The 23419-nt window shown below is 36.7% G+C and overlaps 1 protein-coding gene across 2 annotated transcripts in view; it reads left to right on the forward strand.

The window, feature by feature from the left end:
* The window catches only part of UBE2V2 (ubiquitin conjugating enzyme E2 V2), a 36840-nt gene extending 15302 nt beyond the window's left edge, over window positions 1-21538 (forward strand). For both annotated transcript variants that reach the window (XM_059860417.1, XM_059860408.1), the window contains 3 exons: window positions 10130-10275; window positions 13641-13766; window positions 19419-21538. In XM_059860417.1, the coding sequence (XP_059716400.1) occupies window positions 10130-10275; window positions 13641-13766; window positions 19419-19565 (419 nt within the window). In that variant the 3' untranslated portion in view covers window positions 19566-21538. The remainder of the gene's footprint in view (window positions 1-10129; window positions 10276-13640; window positions 13767-19418) is intronic.
* The last annotated feature ends 1881 nt before the right edge of the window (window positions 21539-23419 follow it).

Raw genomic sequence — 23419 nt, forward strand, 5'->3', positions numbered from 1 at the left:
AATAATTTTATTTGTTTTACATAGATAAAGGATCTTCATGTTTTGCACTATGGATAGGTGCTGAGTCATGTTGGAAAGGACCTTCATGCACATGTCAGAACAACTGTTTGCTAATCAATGACTTGTAACCCGTTTAAGACAGCTTTACAGCTTTGCTAGACTAAATCCTTGATGCTCCTCGTGTTATCTGGGTCACACATTGTATTCTTAACGTTTAAAGCAGAGGCTGGGAAAGCTGTTTCATGACAAAATATTGGACTCTGCTGAGTTCCTGTAGTCTCCTGCTTCTCCTGTTCCTTTATCTGGGGGGGAAAAAAAAGTTTCTGTGTCATTGTAGTTTAAAAGGTAACTTAATGTGTTTAAAATAATTTTTTTCTCTCTGCTAACACAAAGTCAAGTTTAAAATGAAAGATTCAAAAATGAGCCATTTTAACTTCCATTAATTTTTTCCTGCTGTTATTTAGCTTTGTGCTTTTAATAATGGGGTAATTACTAAACAGGGTTACTAAACAAGTTTGGGTGTTAGTGTTTAACTTCTCAGGGTAAAAATTTGAAAGATTACTTTGCCTGGTAAAATCTCGATTCCTTAGACTATTAAATCACAGTTAATATTGCTGATGTTTTTTTTGAAGTGACAGATATCTTTTCTAACTCCTGTTTGCTGGCTTCCTGCCTTACATTGTTTTGTGCAAAATTGAAACAGTAATTCTCAATTTGCTAAGCATCACAATGTGTTGCTTTTCTCATTTCATATACTAAAACATATGGGAAGGTAGTTGAATTATTTAATATCTCATATGTTTCATTCAGTGGTTGCCTATAAAGAGTTAAGTTTTAAACCTGCAGTCAGCTTTGTGCATTTCCACCCTTCATGGATGGCAATTGAGGAGTTATTTAGTGACTTAACTGTTTAGTACCTGTATGTTTTTTCTTACAGTGTGGGGCATCACTGGTCATGCAGTGTCTTAGTTAACGGTGGTCTTGTTTATAAAAAAAAAGCATTTGGATATAATATAGACTGATAAAGAAATGCCACTAATATTGGTGCAAATTTGTAAAACTACTTTTAAGCAATTTACACCAATTTTCTTTTGGGACTGCAGTCCAGTTTAGTGGGATTTATGCTACAGTTTTTTGTTGTTGTGGTAACTTTTTAAAAAAGTTTGTTTGGATGAGGTATTTTAATTACTTTAAAAATTGTGGAACTTTCTGAAGGTTAGAGGTTTTTTCCTTTTTCCCCTCCTCTTTGTTTTTGCCGAGAGCTTGCTCATGCCTTCTCTCTTATGTAGTCTTAACAACATTTGTATCTGTAGTGAAGCAAGCTTCTTCATTAGTGTAATTTTTATGAGCACCATTAGTCATTCCATGCCAGCAGCAGTACTCAAGATGATCGTGTTTGCATGAAAGTGTCAAGGTAGAGTGATGTTGTTGCATCCTTGCTAACAAAGCTGAGTTCAGCTGGAGTTGCTCTCAGGTCTGGACTGTATTCTGTGTGTGCACATATCCAATCTTGACTACTCTGTGCTTCTTCTCCATGATGTCCATATGATGACTCTTGCTCTTATTTACTGTTGTGCCTTGTGCAGCTTTAGGACGTGTAGGATATTGTTGTTCCATAACAAATCAGTGGAGTGGAGAGGGCATTTGGAAATTGGGCTGCAGGAGTTGTGGAATGGAGGTTTCCAGTGAGGCATGAGCCTTGGTAAGGTGAGATGGTGGAGAGTGGGAAAAACCTGATGGAATTTTTGAGAGATTGGCTCCTCCAGGGCTGCTGGTCAGAGGTTGGAGCAGCTCTGATGAATCAGGTAGTTAATGGCACCTGCACCTGCATCTGCTGCTCCTCTGGAAAAGGTGCATAAGGGGAAAGGGGTGGCAGTGGGGAGCAGGGAAAGAGGGGAGAGAGGAGTGGCCATGAGCATGATTAGAAGTGAATAAAAACTTAACAGATATGATGTATTTTCCTGGGGGGATACTGACCATCATAGAAAGAGTTGTGTCCATAGGGCTGCCTTCAGTAACTAATCCAATGGATTGTGGAACAGAATTGGTAGAAATCAAAGGTACTAGAAGGAATTAACTCACTTCCTTCTGGTTACTCAGGAGGTAAGATAAAAGAAGGGAAGGCTTATGTGATGCCTTGGTAAGGTACTTATTTGCTCATTTCTCACACTTTAAAACATAATTAATAAAACCTTAAATTGTAGAAACTTTTCCCAAAGAAGTTCTGTATTTGGAATGTGCACTCTGCTGGAGAACTCAAGTTTGAGGTCTCGTCATTCTTCGTGTGAAACCATCAACAGCTGAAGCATATTGAATAAATTGTTGTTGCTTTTGCAGTTTTGGTGTGCTGAGATCTCTTACTCCAGCATCAAGATTTGTGGTTTAAACCATTTTAACATGCTTGTAAATCAGATATGCGTTTGCCAATACGGTTATTAATGGCTAGCTGTTTAGAAATTAGTTTCTTCCCACCTCATTGAAAGCTAGCACTGAAAGTGGCATTCTCTGTAGAATTTATAATTTTCAATTATTATCACTTGTAGGTAGTGTCTTAATGTTATGAGTATGCATATGAAATGGAAAGCCAGGTGAAAAAAAACTTTCTTCTATAAACCTATGTTATCTTTATTGTTTTGTTTGTTTGTTTTTTTAACTAGCATTAGTGCCCTGCCTTAAAGAAATAACCTCTATACCTGTCCAGCCCTTTTCCCCTCCAGCAAAATCTGAATGCTGAGTTGCAGTAAATGACCGAGACTTCTGCTGTATTAACAGTTTCTCATTAGCTGCCTTCTTAATATAAGCCATATTTAGAATGTTTATGGCTGTGGCTGGACTGAAATAAAAAGGAAATTTTTATGAAAGTTATTTTCATGAAGCCTAGCTTAAGTTAGGACTGTGCCTGTTAAGATTCTAGCAAATGTAGAATTTCACTTAGGTGAAATAAATAGAAATTTTCACCAATATAATTCTGAAAACAAATATGGCTTTACTTAGCTTTAACAAAAATTTGGTTTTAAGATAAAGGGTTATAGCTTTCACACTGCTCTTTACTGCCTCGTGCTGGGAAACGTTTCTCAGCAACTGACATTTATTTATATGAAAAAAACAAAACCCAAAACTTGATGAAATGCATAGTTTAGTGTCAGTGTGGTTCCTAGAATTGCACCTCTTCTTTGAAGTCTTCCAACTTGTGTGCTTTCAGCATACTTAAACATACTTAATGTCAAATATTATAAAAGGGAGAGAGGTTTGCCAGTTACAGGGCTCCTACATAGTGTTTTATTTAAATAAATCCATATTTATATATATATATATATTTAGGTTTAGTCCTGCAAAGAAGTGCAATAACCCATTTAGTTCTTACCACTTCATACCTGTTCAGTACTGTAGCAAAACTGGCTCTGAGTTACAGTGAGCATTGAACACAGTGAATAAATGGCCATTTGCTCTATTTGCTGTGTAGTGTTCATTGATGTACATCTGCTTACTTGAGTCTTACCTTCTACTCGTCTCTTATTAATTCTTCCAGTTATTTGTCTTGTTTCTTCCTTTTGGGATAAATAATTTCTTTCTATGTGGAAATGAACTTTCATCTGATTTTCTTCTTGAACTTCTATTCCTAGAAAATTTCCACAGGTAAGCACAGTTAGATCTGCAAATTCATTAAGACTAACCTACACTGGTGTTGCTTACAGCTCTGTGAGGTTCGGACTTGATTAGTACCTTATTCCTCATCCTGATCAATGTGCATGGGCCACCTATTGCCGCTAAATACCTTGGTATCACCATTTAAGTTAGCATAGTATAGGACTTACCCAATTCAAACTCAAAACTGTTAATGCAGAATATTCTGTTGCTCGATTTTCATTGCTCCGGGACATACTTGCTGGAGGAAAGTAGAGAAAAATAGCGTTAATGCAACTTTATGAATATGACTGACATAAAGAATTATGAATTTGAATTTTACTGAAATATATTGAAACTGTCCTGGAAAGCAGTTGGAAACATCAGTTTACCTTGAATAAGAATCATGTCTTGGTTATTGGAAGCAGTGTGTAGTAACATACTTTATTTTAAAACAAGAGCAACAAGAATAACAAAGTCCATTATTGAATTGCTGCATTCCACTACTAATGCCAGCAGTGGAGTTCTGTTGTAGACAAAACTGTCCAGCTTGGTTGTTGTACAAACCAGGCAAGTTACTAGAAATATTTCAGGGTTTTGGAGCTTGGTTACTGTGATCAACCTCAGATAACTGCAATGTCATTAGGGTACACCTGGCAATACTTCCTGACAGTAGGTTTGTGATAGTAAGGCTTTTCTTGTGTGTATTTTCAGAATCTTTACTAGGCTAAAAAGTATGTGATGTGAGCAGAGTAACTGGCAAACAAGAGTACACATCAAGTTTGCAAAAAAAAAAAAGCTTTTTTCATAGGAATATCTTCTGCAGCCAGAATAGAGTATGTTCATATTTCATATGCCCTGACCCTCTTTCCTTTCTCTCCTTAATTTTTGTTTGGTTGTTTTGTTTTTAATGTATTGGCATTTCAGGGCCTATTTAAGGCTTTGGTTGTTTTATGTTCTTTTTGTGGGTGTGTGGACTGTTGTTGTTAGTACAGCATTTCAGTTTTTTACTTCATTTTGTCCAGAGAAGGATAAATTGCTCAGAGACTGAAAGGCACAAGTTGTTTTCTCTGTGTTTCTCTTTGTATTTTTTTTTTCTTCCTCTCCCTGCCCCAGGAGAAATTGTTTTATGGCTTGAAATTTGCAACTGACGTCCTTCCCCCCTTTCCCTGTCCTTAGGAAATGCTTACTTTGCTGTGAGCCTGAAGCTGATAAATGGGATTTGAGAGGTTTTTCTCTTTGTTACCAAGCTGAACATACTTTTCAGTTTTTGTTTTGTTGGAAGTCAGTGGTTAAGAGCTAACTCAAAAATTCAAAATTTTTTATGCTACAGACTTCCTGACATAGCTATCTCAATCGGGAAGAATAGCATCCCTGACAGTATCTGACTGTGTTAATGTAGTATTTTTTGATATAACTAGTTCTTGTGTGCATATTAGGATTTGTTTGTAGAGCTGCCTTTTGGAGTGTTGGTAGTATGGGGTGTGCTGGTTTAACTGTGGTGAAATGGTCCTGGTACTGATGTAACTTTCAGGAGTGATTGAAGTCAAGAACTGAGGGAGATTTGAAGAGAAACCGGATGTTGGTATGGAATGTTGGTTATGGACAATTACTCTAAAAACCATAGTTTTGGGTCTAACAGAAAACTTCACACTTTAGGCTCTGAGCCAATCTACTAAAATTTTTGTTATGGTTTGCTTTTGTAACCTGCAGGGACAAGAACAGAGTGTAGGTTATCCCACTCTTGCCTGTTACACAGCAAAGAATCATTTGATGGATGAGAAGCTTGGACTTCCAACTCTATTTGCGGGAGTGTGTCCTTGTGAATTGTTTAAAAATGTGATTTAATGTATCCAGTGAGGTCTGTCAGATGTGACTTAAGTGCGCATAAGTGCAATTGTGTGTTCTGTCTTGATCCTGCTAATTAAATGACTGTATCACTGAGTGATGTGACATTAGTAACTGTGGAACTCTGTCTAGCAAGAACAGGTCCATCCAGGCAATTCTCATTTGTTACTAGAGTGAAAGTTGTTGGTACTACTAATGTGAGTAGGTACTCAAGTGAAAGGTACTACTAATGGTACTCGAGTAGGTACTCGAGTGAAAGATATTACTAATGGACACTGAAGATTCTTTTTTATTTTCTTTCCTGATTTTTTTTTTCCCCAGGTTGTGCAGATTCTCCATCAAAGCATAGCTCTAACTTTTTTCCTGACTCGTCCTTTGTGGTGGTGTTTTTTATTTCTATTAGCTTGGTGATTTAGAATGTAACATCTGACGTAGCTCCCTGTATATGAAAGTAGACCCTCATGCTTAAATTATGGGTTTTGTTTACTGAGTTTTCTTTCATTCTCTTCTAATTCCAGGGTATTAAATTCACCAATAATTTCACGGATTTCTGTAGTGCAGTTTCATGATTCAATTATTAAATTAAAAACTATTGGTATATGCAAGCATGAGTGTCATTTTGTTTGTTTAAATGAAATACATTTAGTTCAGCTGTTTGTGAGAGTTTGGTAGAAGTTGTTTGGCAGTTCCTGTGACAGTTTTTGGGTAGGGGTGTCAGGAGGCTATTTGTCAGTAGACTCCACAGTGAGGTGATCTTTGCAGATAAAGTAAAGAGAAGTTTTGCTTTTTGTTTTCTTAAACTGGATGAAACCATCTATGTTTTCACATGCAGAGCCTTAGTCCATCATTGCAAAGAGCTGTGCTGGATGCCCTGTTGTATTGAGCTGTAAATCACAGCCTGCTGAGGGGAATTTACCATGCCTGTAGTTCTGCCAGTGTTAACATTGACAGCTTTAATCCCCTTCACTTGGAAGTGTGAGGTTTTAGCTGAGGAGTGCCTGTTACAGAGAGTAAAATCATCCTGTCTGTGCATGTCTGAAGCTGCTTAGTGGTCCCATGTGCAAGTGGCACTGGGGAGAGCACCTGAGGTCTGGTAGTCAGCTGAAGAATGGTGCTGGTTTCTGTAATTTCATACTGCTAATGAGCTGCACATGAGAAGAGAAAGATGTTTCATTGTCCAAATTCTATAAATGAAATAATGATTCTTCCTCAAATCCAGTCAGGAATATCTCAAAGTTTTTAGCAAATATTTGATGAATTGCATTGTCTGGATTAGAGATAAAACTGCCTTCTGAAATACCTGAAATAGTGAGAAGAGGAATTTTTTAACTTTCTGTTTATACTGGGAGCAAACTTAATTTTTGGAAAATCCAGATCATTCTTGACTGGATTTCTAGATAGAAGTTCTTGTTGTTTTTTACTGGGAAGAGAGCACAATCTTGTGCGTGTGTTCCAGTCTTCAAGCTAGGTAAATTTGTTTTGTGTAAAGGTTACAGCATGATGAAAGCAAGCATGTAAAGTGCAGTAGTGTGCACAAGGACAGGGGTGGATACTCAAGACAGTTTTTAATTTGAGTTAATTTTGCTGGAAGTTTCTAAGTCGATAATTAAAAATAATAGTACAGGGTTGTTTTTTATTAGGTTGTTTGTTTTTGTTTGTTTTTTTAAAATCCACTGTTAATTTTTAAGATGTTTTGTGTCACTTGTCAGAAATCTAGCAATAATTGTTTTCTATGAAAACATTCAGTAATTACTTCAAGAAAGTTTGAAGTATCAATGATAAAAAATTAGTCATATATGCCAGGGACATAGAGTAGAAGCAGTTTAGTGGGTTTTGGGGGGGAGAATTTTGTTGTTATTGACAGGGTTTTGTGTGCATGTGTGTTGGGTTTTTAGTTGGGGTTATTGTGTATTTTTTTTTTAAACACAGGGTGTTTTTACTCTTATTTTTAACTTAGAACAGTGTTTTGCTACTTAGTTCTAGCAGTGATAAGAATATTAGTATGGGGAGCCTGGCCCTTGCTCCTTGCTCTCAGATGTTTTTGTCTCTTTTCAGAGCAGATCTAAATTATTTTCTGGAGATGTTCTGGAGGTTTCCCAAGTCATTCACTGCTCCCCTTGGGCAGTTATGGGAATCAGTGAACACAGATAATATGATGGGGAAAAAATGTGATGAACGCAGGTCAGTTCATCATAAGGGGTTGTTGTTTTCTAGTAAGTGTCATCTCCTACCGTTTAATGTGTTGGGTACAATTTTATGATACAGCTGAGTCAGTGCAGTGGTTTTTTGTCACAAAATGCTCCTTTATCCTCACACCCATGGTTTTGCAAAGGAAAGCACTGAGAGGCACTGCAGTCAGCTCTGGCATTTGTTGTTCTTTTTTCCTGAGTCAATTCACTTGATTAACTGGTTGGATTTGATTTTTGCCTCAAGGAAACACAGCTTTTTTGCTAAATTAGTGTGACAATTTGGCTAATAGAGGAGCCTGGTTAGTGCAAGAGCAACGGAATTCTGGGAGAAGACATGGAATGTCAGGACAGTAAACAGTTGGGTCATCTAGGCTGTGCTGAAAGGTGGTAGCACATAATGAGAAATAAGCTTAAATCCTGTTTGGTACCATCTTTTATGTTATTTTTAAAGAGCTAAAGTGTGACTCAGAAGTTCCGCAGTCAGAGCAGGGGTTCTGAGAAAAGGTGAATTTAAGCTGCTGGCGAAACCTAAAGTAATGTGTGAATGCTCAAGTACATGGGCTTTGTAGATGGAGGTTGTTGGTTTTTTTTTTTTTTTTTTTTTTTTTGAGACTGCACATACCAATCAGAATCTATTCAGTCATGTGATGCGAAGTAGAAACTTTATCAGTCTGGTTTGGCAGACTCAACTCAGAACATGTATGAATGTGGAGTAAAAACTTTGTGTAGAAGTGTGATTGTCAGTTCTCATCTCTAGTCAGAATTAGATACGTAAATGTACAGACTTAATGTTTATCACAAATCAGAGTGGGACCACAGGATGAGAAAATGCGTTTCAATGACGGTTTTTAAAAGGCTCTATGTCAAAAAATTGAGATGTGGTCTGTTTCTTGATGTACTCTGCTGGTGCTTTCAGTACATGTGCTGGCTGGCCTGGCTTGTTAAGTTGTGAGAAGACTGGCCAAAATATATCATTTTCTGATCAGTTAGCAAGCTGAAGTAGCTCAGTAAGGGCTCAGATGAGTGGCAACACGAAGGCAGGACGGAAGGTGAGGCCGTACATGAATGACTTAATTTCCTTCCACTGTCCTAATACTATACCCCTAATGCTTTTTCCTGGGAATTTGGAGAACTTGGAGACAATAGTTTGTGCAATTTTTAGAAGCCTCTCCCTAGTCTGTGTTCCTAAAACAAAAGTTTCAAACACTGTTGAAGAGAAGTTATGATTCTGCAAGATAAGCTATTTGAAGAGTTGCTAAAATGTATGTGTGTCTATACTGGTCCATATAGCTGCATCAATTATCTGACTAAATAATAATATAGTACCTTAAAACTCTTGATTTCTTGTATAGAGACTGCTTGGAGTACAGACTAGGGTAATGTAAAACCTGAAATCACAGTGATATGCAAACCTGAATAACTGATATGCAAAACAGTTTTCTTGTGCGTACCCAGTCTTAATTTTTAGTTTTATGGAGCACCTGGATTCTTACAGTACTGGAAAGGATCTCTAGTGAAAATAATGGATAATACTATAGTTGTAAGAAGCTATAAGAAAAAAGAAGTAATTATAAGCAGCTGTAGCTAAGTGGAAGTTTTATGGTATTATAATATTGTTACTACATCATTGTGCATATTTTATTTGAAAATAAAAGTATTCGATGATTGCATGCACAAGTGTTAATTACCTTTCTTCCCTCAGTGCTGGAGTACCGTCGTAGCTGATGCTGTAAAGCAATTGAGCATCCTGTTGTTTAATATCTATCAATAGCTGCCTTTTTTCATTAATAATAATAAAAATCCTGTAATTATAGTTTGGTTAGTGACTATTAGCTGGTGCTCTCTAAAGGCAGTTAGTCTTTGTATTCTGTTGTGAATATGTCTTTATCTCTCTTTAACAATTTAATCAATGCTTATTTTTTTTTCTCCTCTGGCAAGTGGCAGTATTAATCACTAGATTAAAAAAGACTTGATTTTCAATTTGCTTTCAGATATTAGTCTTTTGTTGGCTTTTTTTTTTAAAGGAGTGAAATCAAGTGAAAATATTTCAGTCTTCAGTTGACATTTATTAGGATAATCTCTGTTAAATGTTACTTTCTTTAATTATGTTTTGGAGTAAATTTGCCGTATTGATTTAATGTGGATTCTGGTTGATTAGAACTTGACAGACAGTCAATTGATTTTGAAATGTACTGTGCTTGGGAAAGAGAATCTGAACTAAGCCATCTTAGGCTATAGAGAGCTCTCCTGTTTTCTGTTTTATGGATTGTATTGGTATTACTGGTCAGTAATTAACTTCCAGTGAAGCAGTTAGTTGCTTCAAGGCAATTAGAGTGCTAAATAAATTTGTGCAGGCAATATTTGCTTGACTTGGAAAATACATTGAGTGTGTAATATATAAAAGCACCAAAGTTGTTACCTTTTCCTTACTATGAGCAGTATTAATTACATTTTTCCATTTTCTCTAGTTAAAGTACCTCGTAATTTTCGCTTGTTGGAAGAACTTGAAGAAGGGCAGAAGGGAGTAGGTGATGGTACAGTAAGCTGGGGCCTTGAAGATGATGAAGATATGACACTCACCAGATGGACAGGAATGATTATTGGGCCACCAAGGGTAAGTGTGATATAAAACATTTTTGTTTTATCACTTTATATCACTTACTTAAGTGAAATAAAACATCTTTGTTAGGTTTTAGACAATACAAAATGCAAAAAAAGATAGTATTCTACAGTGTAAAGGAATAGTTAAAATTCAATGTATGAAATTGTAGAAATAATGTATAATTTCTGATTTTCTGACATGTAAGTGTTTCAGGCTAGCCTCCCCTGTTTCTGCAGCTGTCTGTAAAAGCCAGTTGTGATCTGAGACATGTTTTACTCAGGTATGAGTATATTAATTCTGTATTTCCACTGTTACTGAACATAAGTGTACACTGATAATACAATAAACAGGTAACTGTCTTTCCCCATTTTGTCACGTGTGCCTGATAATTTCAATTTTGTAGTAAACGGGGCAATGTATTTTCAACTTCCACAAGTTTTATTGAACAGTCTTTCAGTATAACAGTATTAGAATTTCATTTGAATCGTACCTAAAGACTAGCAGCTTCTAATTACCTCTAATCCTTCTGACCTTTGAAGTTCTGTAGAAGGTCATTTAGACTGATAGAACTTGAAAGAGAAGTAATCACCTCTTATGTGTATCAGCCATATCAGATATGAGTGGACTTTACTTACTGCACACTTTCTCCTTAATTATAATATGATGCAAAAGATCAGTGTGTAACTGAGACCTTTAAATGAGTATATCTGAATAGCCCTCAGTTAGCACGTGTCTTTCACTGCTAGAGTGAGGCCTGTCCCTTGGTGCTGCAGGGCTTATGGAATGAGCTGTCCAAGACAGATCAGAGCTCTGTCTCAGTGAAAATAATGTCTTCCAAAGCAGCAGAGTTCCAGAGATAGATTCAGTGTAATTCAAATTTCTTTTAGAAATCCTTTGCCACTTGCAGTAGGCTGCTTTGAACACCTGAATGACCATGCTGAGCTCCTAAGATTTGGATGCAGCTTGGAGAGGGCAGACTTAATATATAATCACAATGACTGCGTGCTTTGGATATTAGCTTCTGTGGAATCAGTGTGGGAGTCCATTTTGAAGAAAGTTTGTAGTCTAATAAGTTGGGATAAAAACTTGAAAATTTTGGCCTAGCTCTCATTGGGTCTCCCTGGCTCTCCAAAAACCCTCCAAAACTGCTTGTGACTGCTTTCTTGTTCAGCTTAAGGTAGACTACTACACATCTTTGAAAAGAGATTATGATGTGTATAATACTGTACTTATAATACTATTAGAGAAGGTCCCATGTATTTTAAAAAAATAATGAATGTACTCAGCCCAGCTTGGGATACACTTTTAGTCCTGTTCAATTTGTAGTTCTGTGAGTTTATTTTCTTTATGATAAAGAGTGCATGCAAATAATATATCTTGTGCCATTTTAGGGACATGCAGCCTTGCAGATAGAGTGACTTGCAATATGTAGTGACAGTGACTGTAGAAAAGTGGAAGCCACCAGCTCCCAAACCAGTTACAGCACCTTGAGAAGAACTGCACATCTAGTTTCAGGGCCTGTAGAAGATTAGTGTTTTTTGGAATTGGCTGAGTTAAGTAGACGGTACAGTTAGGCAAAACATGGAGAAAATTGCTAATATTGTCCATTAAGTTCTTCTCATATGTGGCTTCTCTGCAGTTGTGCAAAAAAAATTGCTTATCAGTTTTTTTATTGCTTCATTTGAAAGGTGACCCAACAGCAAGAGAGGAGGGTAAGATTTGTTTTGGATTAATGGAAACATTTTTCTGACTTACAGAAAATGGAATTTTAGATTTTTTGGGAAGCTGGCCAGGGATTTTTACTGCCTGGCTCGCAGTAAAACAATGACTTGATAAATTGAGCAAAATTGAGAGGCCACCTGGATAAAGGAATAAGAATGAGTGCTGTTCTTGGGATTTTCCAGAGTTGTGAGCAGAATTATATACATTTTGGCCTATTTTCACTGTAACTGACAGCATCGCTCTCTGGGGAAGAAAATTGTTCTGGCTGAATGAATAATGAGAATTTTAGTTACTGTGTTTTTTTGCTGTGGTAGCAGCTATGCTACCTGTAGCAAGATAAGATGACTTCTATCTGGCCTTTAGCTTTTAATCATAAAATCAGAATGTTAAGGGTTGGAAGGGACCCTAAAGATCCTTAAGCTCATCCTTAAGATGTCCCAACATCCTATGCCATGGGCAGGGACACCTCCCACTAGACCAGGTTGCTCAGGAGCTCATCTAATCTGGCCTTGAACAAGGCTGCCAGGGTTGAAACATCCACAGCCTCCCTGGGCAGCCTTGTCCAGTGCCTAATTACACTTACAGTAATGGAAAAGAATAATAGAAAACCTTCTGTTTTTCACTGTTTCTTTGTGACCCACTTGCTGTTCAGTCTCTGTGCATGCTCAAAAATTATGGTACATGGTTAGGGTGCTTCAGTAGTCCTGTTTTCACTCTGCATTTTAATTAACCACAGACTAGACTGTTGTTTGATACTTGGCTATGTGGTTGATGTTCTGCTTGGAGAGTGACAGCTGACTGATGCAGAACAGGTTAAAGATACTACTTCTGGAAAGCTGAGAAGCATGTTGCTGCTTTTTTGTTCACATTGGCTCTTTCTGTTGTGCCAGTGCAAAAGCAGGTGTAGAAATGGAGTTCATCTCCATTCTGGAGCACAGAGGCACGTGCATCAGTGACCAGCAAAGCACTGATCCTTGGCATGGCCTAGTTGACAAGATAAAAAAAAAATAGAACCATATCTAATTCTAATGTGGCTTTCTCAAAGTATACTTGCACTTAGAATTATCTGTTCCATGGTCACTTTGGAATGACATCTGCAAACTAGCAGTCACTTTAGAGTGATTCTCAGCTACAGAAATTTCAGATATTTTCTGTAGTGCTAACAACTTCCAGAATATGTTTCTTTTGCAGGTTATATTTTTATTTTGGTTTTGGTTATATCTTAACTGTTAAATTATGGGCATTTCTGTCTTTCTCCATTTCCACTTTTTTTACAGTATTAGGTATTTCATTATGGGGGAAGGTGGTAATTTTCCTAAAGCTAATTGATTTCTCTTAGTCCTGTGCCACTGTTGTTTTGAAGGATGCAGGTGGATAGAAGGGATGAGCAAATGGGCAATTAAAAACAGAATTGTATTAAAACTTGTGTGTGGTGTAGTCAAAAAGCAGTGTAATTTATGCATAATCATGAAGTAATCAATGTAGCCGAAACAGTGGAAATCAGTCAGTAATCCAAGACTTTCAGCTGGTACACAATATTAACAAGTTTATATTTATTTCATAATTGTTATTCCTCTTGTCTTTGCTCTGTTTTAAAAAAATTCTTAATATTTACCTTTCAGTAAAATGCATTAGTCTGTCTTTTTGCTTTCTAGACAAACTATGAAAACAGAATATACAGTCTGAAAGTAGAGTGTGGACCTAAATACCCAGAAGCACCTCCTACAGTTAGATTTGTAACTAAAATTAATATGAATGGAATAAATAATTCCAATGGAATGGTAAGTTGAAATGGTAAGATTAACCATGTTGTTAATTTGCAGTAAAAATATTTCTGTGAAAATCAGGTGAGGAATATGTATGTTGCACAGAGCTTTCTATTTAATGTTTATAATATAAATACAGATTTAAATTGAAATTGGGTGGCCTACTTCTTCAAATCGTTGTAGCTTTTTGTGGCTTTCCAATGAGACGAACATTATTTATAATATTGAGACAGTTGTTTCTTTTAAATGAAGATGAAGGTTTTAGTTTTGAACAGGAAAACAATAAGTGTTTAAGCTCTGTATAGGTATTTCCCTCATAATACTCTTACAAAAGGGGATTAGTTTTGTATTGTAGCAGGAATATTACAGATTCTCTCTTATGTTTCCACTAATTAAAAACGGAGGTTATTCCTGATGAGACTCACTCTGGGAGTGTTAACTCACCTGTAATGAACTGGTGTATTTATACTCTTGTTTGCTTTATATTGGATTTATTCAAATCCAAGGTGATTCTGAACTTCGGTCTTAAGACCTTTTGATAAGGTTGGTAATCACTTGCATTTTAAAGGTCAATTTGCAGTATATTGCTTTCACTGATCCTGCAGTTAGGGTGGAATGAGTTCACAGAGGAGCTGTGGCAGCAGCTCAGGCAAGTTTGTTGCTCTGTTACTCACCAGGTACTTAAATACTGTGAGCAATCAGGGCGCCCCTCTGCTCAGACAGGAGGTGTGAGCTGCCTTGCATTTGCAGTGGTGTGTGCATATATCAGCAGGAAACACAGTCACATTTGTGGTTGCATTTGTCTTTAGTGAATGCAGAGTAATTGGGTCAAGGTAATACCTAAAGGTCCATTAGCATCTTTGGATTTTAAATAATTTGGGAGATGTAAAAGAAAGATGGAGTTGCATTTCTGTAATTAACAGTACTGAACTGTGAAGTTCAAGTGTCTCAATGACTGTAGCAGGGGAAGAGGTTCTCAGGGAATCTTTTCAGCTGTTGCAGGATGTAGAGTGGTGTTCTCGTTGGTCATTCAAAGCTAGTTCACTGATGCTTCAGAAGTAATCTAAAATCACTCTGAAAATACTTTTATGTAGCTAACAATCTTACTCTACCTGAAGATCCTGTTAAAATTGCTATCTGCAAATTAGCTCATGCCCTTAATCACAACTGTGGCTTGTTGTCTAAGGGCGTGTGTTAATTGAGAAGTTGTGAGAAGCAAAAGCTATGTTTGGAAGATGATTTTCATACCTCTTCCTAGTACCATAGGAACATGTATTGTTGTGATTCAGTGAAGAAGTATGCTGTCATGGCTTAATCTCTGCATACCTCAAGGTACAGGTGTTGGTTTGCAGAAGCAGGACCTTAGACTGGCACAGCCTGAAGGCTCTTGTTTACTGAAGGCAGTAAGTTTGAGCTTCTGTTTGGAAAAGTCTACATTTGCTCAGCTTGCTGAGGAACAAGGTGACTGCTGTGACAGGAAGTCTGCCTGGTCATTTTAAAAGCACTGTTCAAACTGAGTCATTGCTACAGGAAAAATTGATTTTAGTAAGTTAATAATCTTGCATCAAACCATCATTAATTTTTCATTCCAAAAGATAAACTTGTATATCTTATGAAGGATTTGCTGTGCCAATGCATAACTTCTTTTTTTTTTCAAATGGGTTTAAATGGGAATAAATAGTATTTTTAATGAAATTAATTTTCAGAAGTAATGAATTTAAAACACATTTATTATATAATTTCTAATGTGCCCATTGCCCCAGTGTCTCGCATTTTATCTTATTTTGTCTTTGTGGTCATTAGAGGAACCATGAAACAAACATCCAGGGGCATGTTCAGCATCCTGGAGCAGTTAATATTGCTGCTTCCTGATAGTTCCTTCATGTTTCTTTAAGCTATTCTCCCACTTTCTGGTCATCTTTCATTTAATAGATCATAAGTGGTTTGAATTCTTTGAATTAATGGCAGGGTTTCATCTGCAGACTTCCTCTTCTATCTGTGCTTCTGCAGGCACCCTGGGTTTTGACATGTGGCCAGCTTTTGGTCACATTGCTTATAGATGTCAGGAAGACGTTGTGACTTGCTGAAAAGAGACCTGAGACAAACAGCAGCTGAAGTTGTGTTATTTTAGTAGATTATACTCAAGACATTTGTAATGTTGTTAAGGTAGGCTTGTGTGCCAGTTAACATCTGTGGAAAAGTAGGGCCCACACTGGGAGTTTCAGAGGGTGATAATTTCTGTTGAGTTAAAGTGTAAGTGGTACAGGGGAATGATGGATAAATATAGTTACTAGGGATCTAAGGAAACTATTCTCTTACTGCCCTGTGAGCAATGGTTCTCAACTTTCTTGACTTAAAAATCCCTTTACACTTTGCATGAAAAGGGCATGTGTGTAATGAATTTATCAATACTGGCAGGTACAACTTTATTGACTTTTTGTTTGGTTATTCTGTGAGAGAGGAGTTTGTAAAAGTAACTTTTCAGCCAGCAAGCATATCTTCAGGAATCACTGTTTGATAATATTAGTGCAGGAGAGGAGAGCACTAGTTCAGGAATATTTTATCTCAAAAGACACTAAGGTGCTCTGAGGCACCCTGTTAAATTGTCTTTCTTTTCTTATCTGCAAGTTAAGAAAACAATTTGTGCTTTTTTTTCTTTTTAATTTACCTATGGATCTGCTGTATTTGTGTACAAAATTAGGTTACTAAGGTCAGAAAAACAAGTCCAAGTACTTGTGTAGAGCTGCACAAAATGCTTTTACGTGCTAATGGCATCACTGTTGTAAAACTGTAGGTTATTATTCCTAATGCTACAGGGTCTTTTCTCTAGGAGACTTATGTATTTCATATTGATAAAACACAGGTTGCATTCTAATGTGCTGTTTGTTTTCCCATTTTCTTTTGAGATTGTCTGATTTTTGCATCTGTGCTAGTGCTCCTCAGCAGTCTGTCTTGCAGGATTTGCAATCACTTCTGTTCATTAAGATAACCATTTACAGCTGGAAATACTTGTTACTTTTAAATCACCTGGGACGCTCAGCTGTAAATCTGTAAGCTGCCCAGTTACTGCTTTGACTATGCTTGCTGTAGACATTTGATACTTGTTGAAGTTACTTGGAACATTGTAAACACTGAATACTTTGCATAATTGTGTAAAATAATTTGTTTTATTTTCAACTGTTAAAAAAAAAGGCATTTTATATATTGCTGCTCTTGCTGTTATTCAAGGTTCCCACAGTGGTGTACCCCCTCAATAAAATAGTCTTCAGATTGCAGTTTGCAGCTTTATTAGCTTTTATGTGACCTTGAAATGTCTCCCTCTGTGTTCCAGGGTGTGCATTTGAATATTACCTAATGCTTTTGTGTGATTTGAACATAGTTTGTATCACTCTCTTAAATGTCTTTACATGTCTTATCATTGTTCTTCATAAAGTGAGTTTATTATGCACTAACTTGGAAATCAATTCTGCAAGACAGAAAACAGAACCTGAGCCAAAATCTTTACTGCTGCAAGATGTTATGAAAGAAGTTGGTGACTTGCAAAAAAGAGACTTGATATAAACAAGCAACAAAAATGACTGTTGCAGAAAATATGACTTTAGTCGGAAAACATTCATAGCAGTGTTAAAGCAAAGTTTTCAGTCTGTGAGTTTTTTTGTTGCAAATTCCCAGGAAAAAAGAAAAGCAGGAGGAGCTTACTCTTAAGTGATCAGCTCTCATGTTCCAGTCTTTGTAGAACTGCTTTATTTGGACAGCAGTGGTGACTGGCTGCTGTGTGCTGTAATTGAGGAAGATGTCCAGACCTGAGGGAACCGACAAAAGCAGAATTGAGGAGAATCAAGGGGAAGGAGGATCGTGTGAAAGAAAAATTTCCAGACTGAAGATAGATGTTAATTTCTGTAATCCCAGGGCAACTTCCTTTCCAGCCATTTTGCCTCCTATCTACCACGTTAACCCAAATCCCCCTTAAAAAAAGTAGTAATAGTACAGTAATTACAGTGATGATTTCACCAGTGCTAACTTTCACAACCTTTTTCTGTATTGGCTCATACACTCATGTGTTTTAAACTGGCATGATGTTGCTCCATAATTTAGCTTTTATTTTGATGGTGTTTTTTATCAAATGTTTGCAATAATTATTAAGTCATCTGACTGCCATTCATACTGTAGCTTGGTGATACAAGTTGGCAACTCTGGTGACTTTAAGGGGTTCCCAACTCTGAGCAGAGCATTATGTGAAAAGAATGCTTTTAAGTGCAGAGCTGTAAATAAGGTCAAGGATCTTACTTAGGGATTTCTTTCCAAGGTGGTGCTTTAAACTGGGTGGGTTCTGTCAGTTCAGATCAGAAAATATTTCCCTGTACATGTTTTACCTGAGGTGATAGGCAGTAGCACTGTTAAAGGAACAAGAGAGGGAACAGAAGTTTCTTGGGATAGTATTGCTGCCCAAGCCAGCACATTGTTAAACCTTGGCCTCTGTTTCCTCCTACAAAAAGGTTTAGTCTCATCTGGTGTTCTGAAAATAGCCTCACTTCAAATAATCTAGAAATAAAACATCTGTGTTAACATTCTTATTTCTGATTCCAGGTTTTTTTTTTCTTTCAGCTTGCCCTAATTAAGATGGGATAAGAAACTTCTTGATGTTTTATGCTACCTAAATCATAAAACAGTGGTTTGCAGCACTTTTGTAGCCATGTGGGCTGCAACTCTACCAAAGGAATCCAGTAGCATGCAATAGCCCTATTCCTGCCCCAGGGCCTGCTTTGCAGTTGCACAGCTGTAGGCCCCTCTATGCTCTTAATTTCCTCCATGCAGGGGTTGGGACTTAACCTGCTGCCAGAACAATTCCCAGGATGACTTTCAATTGACTGACTTTGCTATGGAAACCTCCCCGTTATAATAAAATTGTGTAAATTGTCCCACAGGTTTTATAAACGCATAGGAGAAGTCCCATGTCCTTTCCTTTCAGTTCATATTCCAGTTGGTAAGTGATGTACAGTAATCTTCACAGCTCCGTAAGATGACTTACTATGAGAAGGATGCAAAGAACTAAGAAATGTCCAAGCATTACAAATCAGTTATTTCAGTATTTCAAGACATTTCTTAATACATGTAGTGCCTCTAGATGTATCAGAAGCACCGTGTAATATCTGTGTGAAAGAAATCACCAACAATACATGTAGAAAAGAAATAATAAGGGAAGTGTTCCTTTAGAAAGGTATTTTATGGACTCTGGTGTGGCAGGTTCTTTTAAAGAACTGAGGAACAACCAGGTGCATATATTAGCATAGTGAAGGTGATTACTTGTTTCTTTTTTTTTCAAATTTGTGTAATTTGAAAAAAACTATAAATTTTGCGAGGTAGCAGCTCCAGTTTTGCATTGAACAGTTTGCTGATGTCCTCCTCCCATCCTCCTTTCCTTCACACTAATATAAGTAGCAGCACAGATGGAAGGGTCCACCTGCATGGATTTTATTGCAGAATCTGTATCTGTGTGTAAGTATATGATTGTTTGCCTTAAAATATTTTAGGAACACAGGGACTTTATGTCACAGAGAAGGTGTCAGGGAATGCTTAGACCATTTCTTAGAGCAACTGTCGATAACAGTTATTTATGTAGATATTTTGTGTTCAGTCGTGAATTAGATTTTTCTCTTCTTTTTCCAGGTGGATGCACGGAGCATACCAGTGTTAGCAAAATGGCAAAATTCATATAGCATTAAAGTTGTACTTCAAGAGCTAAGACGTCTAATGATGTCCAAAGAAAATATGAAGCTTCCACAACCTCCAGAGGGACAAACTTACAATAATTAATTTTAGCTGATTCTCAAACTTCTGTCTTAAAACAACAACCTTCTACTCATGTAATGTCTTGATTAAATCTCACAATGCAAACACCCACACATTAAAGAATTTCAGCTGGTATACATGACCTGGACATTTGTAAGAATATATATAATATATGTATGCCCAATATGTTTTCAGGCACTATGGGAGAAAAAGGCAGCACAATTATTTTTTTTCTCTTACTGAGGCACTGTCATTTAAGCATAAGCCTGAAATAGCCTATAATTGGAATTCAGGTTTTACAAGATGAAAGCATGACAGAAAGTGTCAGATTGCTGTGGAATAATATATGTTACTGAAAATAATTTCTGGAGAAGGCAAAATATAAATGGCATGCTTTATCCATCTTGCTTAGTAAAAGAGCTGCAGTTAAATTTGTTTTAAGGTAGCAGGTACAGTGAATACCGTTGCTCATCTTGTTTAATTTTGCAAGGGTGTGGGTGCCGACTACTAGTAGTGTCAAAAAGTATGTTCAGGATTGTTTTGATACCTGTATTTATAAAATGGGGGGATTAATTTCTGTTAAGCAGCTCCTGTGTTACATGTATTGGACATGGCAAATATTTGTTTACAGTCTTTGTTCTAATAAACCATGCATTTAAGTTTTAGTGAAACAAAGGAAATGTATGGATATGTGATTGAGATTAAAGTTAGTCTTAAAATGTAAATAAAATGTGGAAAGTGTCTGAGGCTGTGCCATTTCTATAATAGTCATGTAATATATGTACAGTAACTGGCAGAAGTAGTGGAAAGCCGAACATAATATTGCTGCTGGTGTTACGTGCACCTTTTGCTCTTACCACTCTTGTATGCTTAGTTTACTTGAGAGGTCAAGATATTCCATATGTTGCAGAAAAGTAAGTTCTGTCATCAATAGTATCACTTCCTTAGATAAACTTGCACTCTGTGTGTGTGTATATAAATATATTAAAAAAGAACCCCAAACTCCAAACTAAGCCCAAAATAAAAACAAACAAAACCTCCTTTTCTTCCCATCTGCCCTTTAGTTCTCCTCCAGATTCTTTCCAGAAATGAGCTTAACTTTCACTTTGCTTACTTGACCTCTAAGCAGTTTTCAGATCATATTGCTGAAGTCTGTCCTACTTCTCAGTCCTTTGTCTTGCTTTCTTGCATTTTTTTCCTCTTTTATGTTACTTGCCTTTTTTTCTTGTCTGTTCCGCTTTTGCCTTTTCTGAAACACACAAAAAAGAAACTTCAGGAAGCTTTACTAAAAATCACACCTGTGCTACAGATCATCATATTTTCCATCTGCTTAAGATGAATCATTTGCTGTGATGCCACTGTGTTCGTAGCTAGAAGCTTTCTGCCTTTCCTGCAGTCCTTAGTCTGTTTTTTCAGTGTATTCTGTCTGGTGGGAACATTGGTTTTATTTCTGTTACTGATTTCTCATAAGCAAGTAGGTAATGCTGTTCTTTTGGATATTACGTCTTTTTTCCCTACCCCTCACCTTGGAGAATGCAAACCTTTGTTCATTTTGGTGAGAATATGTAACATTGGGAGTGAGTCAGCTGTTTGCATTCAAAGTTTTATTTAGTGGTTCTTTTGAAAAGTGAATATGATCAAAAGCCATCAACAGCTAGGTAACTTTCTTTAATAAGCCTTTTCCTGTTTCTGATGTAAACAATGAAAAGCAATAAACTAAGTATTCTTTTTTTTTTTTAATGGAAAGGTTTGATTGATATTTATCAATTTATGCTTTTTAGACAAATTAGGCACTTCCAGAATTGGTGGATTTATAGCTGCCAGCTACCTCGTGTCTGTATTTATATAACATATCATTTGTGATGGTTTGGCTGAAGTGCATTGCAACATTTTTTTTTCTCCTTGTTTTAATTGGAATGACTTTGATGCCATTAAATCTTCTTTCTTACACTAACACTGCTAATCTATATTTAATCAATTAAAATAATGGAACTGTACAGTTCTGAGATGTGAATTCTTGGGGAAGATTACAACATAAGCTATTGAGAGAATGCTTGTAGACTATTATTTGGTTGGTAACATAATTTAAGAGACTGACTTATTCACAGACCATCAATAAGAGCCTGTTGTTTGCATGGTTGTGTGTGGTACAAGGTGATCGTGTAATAGTCTGTCCGTTTGTGTTGGTGAGAATCTGCATATCCAACTCCAAACAGATTTTGCAGAAGGAAGAAACGGTTCTGGAGGGAGTTGAGCTGATCTCTGACACTGGAATATGTAATACATGGATGATTACAAAAAATATTCCTGTATTGATCTTAGGTGTGTTGATTTTCTATTTTGCTCGCACTGGGACAAGTCTGAAGTGTAATTAATTATGAAATTTTAAAATGTCTTCAACTACTGCATAAAGTTCAGAGCCTCCTCAAAACTCTTCTGCTACCTGAAAATGATTTTGAAGCATTGTGCTTACTCTCCTCCAGAAAAATTATGTGTCGCAAGTGTTGATGTCTGATCAGTGTTTACTTCAAATTTGCTTTCTCATATTCTGAAGTTCTCATTAGGTAGCTTAATTAGGTGAGAGAATTTTAATTTTCCTCTCATGAGCATTTAACTTGTGTTACATTCTTTTTGGCAAGATTTGAATTTGCCATTGTTACCAAATGTGTATTTTTTTATTTTCTTTTCAAACCCATATTTGAACTATTATCAAATAAATCTTGCAAAGCGGAGCACCACATGAAGCCAATTGAGTGAGGGACAAAGTGGAAAAGCTCTAAATACATCATTCTTTTCGTATTGGTGGTCAGTGGCTGGGATTTATTTGTGCTCTGAGGCATTGCCAAAGTTCTTGTGTTTTGGTTGTTTGAGACACAGATACATTTTCTATGAAGCAGAGAAAAAAAGCCAAAGATGGTATGATTCATACTTTGTAAAACCTTAAGATACAATGAGCAAGCCTATGGAAATAGCCACATTATAAATGATGTGCCTTACTCATAGATAATAAAGTAAAGAAAACATTGCAAGGTGTGAAGCTACCAATGGCCTTGATTGCTCTCCTCTTCCTGAACTCAAGCTGAGAATACTTTTCACCAAGCAAGCAAGAGTCAGCAGCACATCCCTCAACTGTCATCAAATAAATGCAAAATGCACATTCCTCCTAAATGTTTGTTACTGTATAGGGGATACCTAAAGAAAAATTCTAGTGCATATTATGCCAATTGATCATCTATAATGGTAACAACTGTGTAATTTAGACAAGTGTTTGCATTTTACATGGTTACTTATTATGGTGAGTTTGTAGCTATTTAGTAGCTTTCGGGACAATAGCTCAAGGCCTAAAAATGTAGCACTTCTCTTATGCTCTCTTTTGATGCAGAAGGCACAAAAGTAGTATCTTAGTAGGCCACCAGATAATTGTCCTGTGGTAGAAGCTGGATATCTGACTACTACTTGCTTTAATTCTGGCCTCTAGTTTATGAAAACTCAGCCAGATTGCCCTGGGGTGGCTGATTTCAGCTGCTAGAGGAGGAGCAAACTGGTACTAAGCAAGTCTCAATATGCGTTACTGTACCAAAGAAAGGTGACTTAAAACTCCTGTTGGTCTTTTATGTGAGTAAAATTCCTCAAAGATGTGAAGCAGTGAGACAAAATATGCTTCTCGTCAATGTTTCTAAATAATGTGTTCAGAACTCTTTTTGTGAAGCTTGAAAGATTTATGAGGTGGGGAGGTGTTGGAGGAACATGACTGTCTGTAGTCTTTATTTAATAATAATGATAATAAATTAAAAAAAAAAAGCTTTGAAACTCGTTAATCCATCTGTTTTAACTGTCTGTGTTGAAACAATTGTGGGAGACTGTTTTTTCTGTTTCTT

The sequence above is a fragment of the Haemorhous mexicanus genome, chromosome 1 (assembly GCF_027477595.1).
Source record: "Haemorhous mexicanus isolate bHaeMex1 chromosome 1, bHaeMex1.pri, whole genome shotgun sequence".
In the NCBI taxonomy this organism is placed as follows: domain Eukaryota; kingdom Metazoa; phylum Chordata; class Aves; order Passeriformes; family Fringillidae; genus Haemorhous; species Haemorhous mexicanus.